The sequence below is a fragment of the Bison bison genome, unplaced genomic scaffold (assembly GCF_000754665.1).
Source record: "Bison bison bison isolate TAMUID 2011002044 unplaced genomic scaffold, Bison_UMD1.0 scf7180017864080, whole genome shotgun sequence".
Classification (NCBI taxonomy): domain Eukaryota; kingdom Metazoa; phylum Chordata; class Mammalia; order Artiodactyla; family Bovidae; genus Bison; species Bison bison.
The window spans coordinates 2,117,604-2,119,224 of record NW_011494652.1 but is presented as its reverse complement, the minus strand read 5'-3'; the positions used below and the strand labels follow the sequence as shown (position 1 = coordinate 2,119,224).

Below are 1,621 nucleotides of genomic sequence, written 5' to 3'. Positions count from 1 at the left end.
ACTAACCGCACTCTATGTTTGCATGCTTCCTCCCACGCTAGTGGGACTGGGCAGCATGGCGGGAACGCAGAGGCTGGATTCCGCCACAGTCAGGACTTACTCCTGCTGAGCTTTGGGGTGAGTACAGGGCGGCCTGGCCCGTGGGGGCGCAGAGGCCTCGCCCTGGCAGTGGAGGGTCTGCGGGTCTCCGGAGGTCGGGCCGGGAGAGCCCTCAGCGGCAGAGAACCTGACCATGGTGCCTGGCTGCTACCACAGTGGTCAGAGCACGGCCGAGGCTCCCACGGCGGCAGTGCTGCCGGCCACGCCTCGCGTGCAGGCTCTCGGAGGGAACCCAGAGCCTCAGGGTTCAAGAGGCTGCCCTGCCCTGGCCTCTCCCTCCGCAGGCCAGCATTTCACACGGAAGGGCACCAGCATCTGGGGCTCGGCCGCTGCTGAGGGGCCACCTCCCTTGCAGGTGCTGCTCTGGGTGGTCCTCTGGTGGGTCTGACCCGGGGGCCCAGCCCTGCTTGAGCCGCTTTGAGGGCAGGAGGCTGTGTGCGTCCTGTTCACGTCTCAGCTAGAAAACTCAATTGGGGTTTAGTTTTTTTTAGCAGCAACTTTTAGCTATATGTCAGAATAAAGGCCGCCACAGAGTTCTCTCCTGATCTGCTTGGTCCTCCATGTTTCTCTGAGTTCTCAAGCCACTGAAGCCCAGAATGGGGTGGGGGTCGGGGCTCAGGCACCGGCTGCCCAGGCCTGACTCGTCCTTGTGTCTGTTTCCAGAATGGGGTGGGGGGCCTGGAGGGGCAGGGGCTCTGGCACCCGCCGCCATCCCAGGCCTGACTCGTCTGTGTGTTCATTTCCAGTGTTCCCGCACTACTTCTACAGGTGATCACGCAGCGTCCAGGACTCGACAGAGACAACATTTGAACTCGATGCAATCTTTACTCTGTTCATACTTGTTATATGGACCCGAAGATATTTTATTACAGAGTTTTTAATTAGTGAAAAAATTCATGAATACCATAGAGAAAATATTTTAGAATTTAATGTTTCTTATATTTATGTAAACTTATGACTTCATTTATATAGTTACTTACTTTTTCTTGTATATCCAGGCTATAAATATCCTTTCAGATCAGTTCATGTCCTGATACCTGATTTTAGTCTTTCAAATGAATGTACTGTAATGCTTGTATGTATAAATCCTATGAACAAATATAGGGCTTTTGTAAATGATGCATTTATTGTAATTATTCTTGTTTAATTTTTAAATGATAAACCATGAGAGAAGGGTTTTTACTGCGATTGTAAAATCATGACACGGTGTGCATTATCCTTCCAGAATGTAACCAAGCTCTCCAACAATCACTGAAATGAGCGAACTTAATTTCAACCAATTGTTGTTGTATTTTAACGACTGACCTAAACTGTACTTTTTCTAGCAAGAAATGCTTTTTCTCTGCAGCATGAAGAGATTTAAAAGTACTGGGTGTTAAATGTGAGCTTCTAATCAAATTTGGGCTGAAAGGATGCCTAGAAGAGGACTGTGAAAATCTCTTGGGTAACCCAGTCTCCGTGGACCCGGATCCCTCCTCTCCGGTGACTGGCAGAAGCCACGAGCTGGGGAAGAGAGACTGGC

The 1,621-nt window shown here is 50.3% G+C and overlaps 1 protein-coding gene across 1 annotated transcript in view; it reads left to right on the top strand.

Annotated features, from left to right (window-relative positions):
- PPFIA1 (protein tyrosine phosphatase, receptor type, f polypeptide (PTPRF), interacting protein (liprin), alpha 1) overlaps positions 1–109 on the top strand; it is a 74,733-nt gene extending 74,624 nt beyond the window's left edge. Inside the window, exon 27 of the mRNA XM_010837647.1 lies at positions 55–109. Within this exon, the coding sequence (XP_010835949.1) occupies positions 55–109 (55 nt within the window). The remainder of the gene's footprint in view (positions 1–54) is intronic.
- Positions 110–1,621: the final 1,512 nt, after the last annotated feature.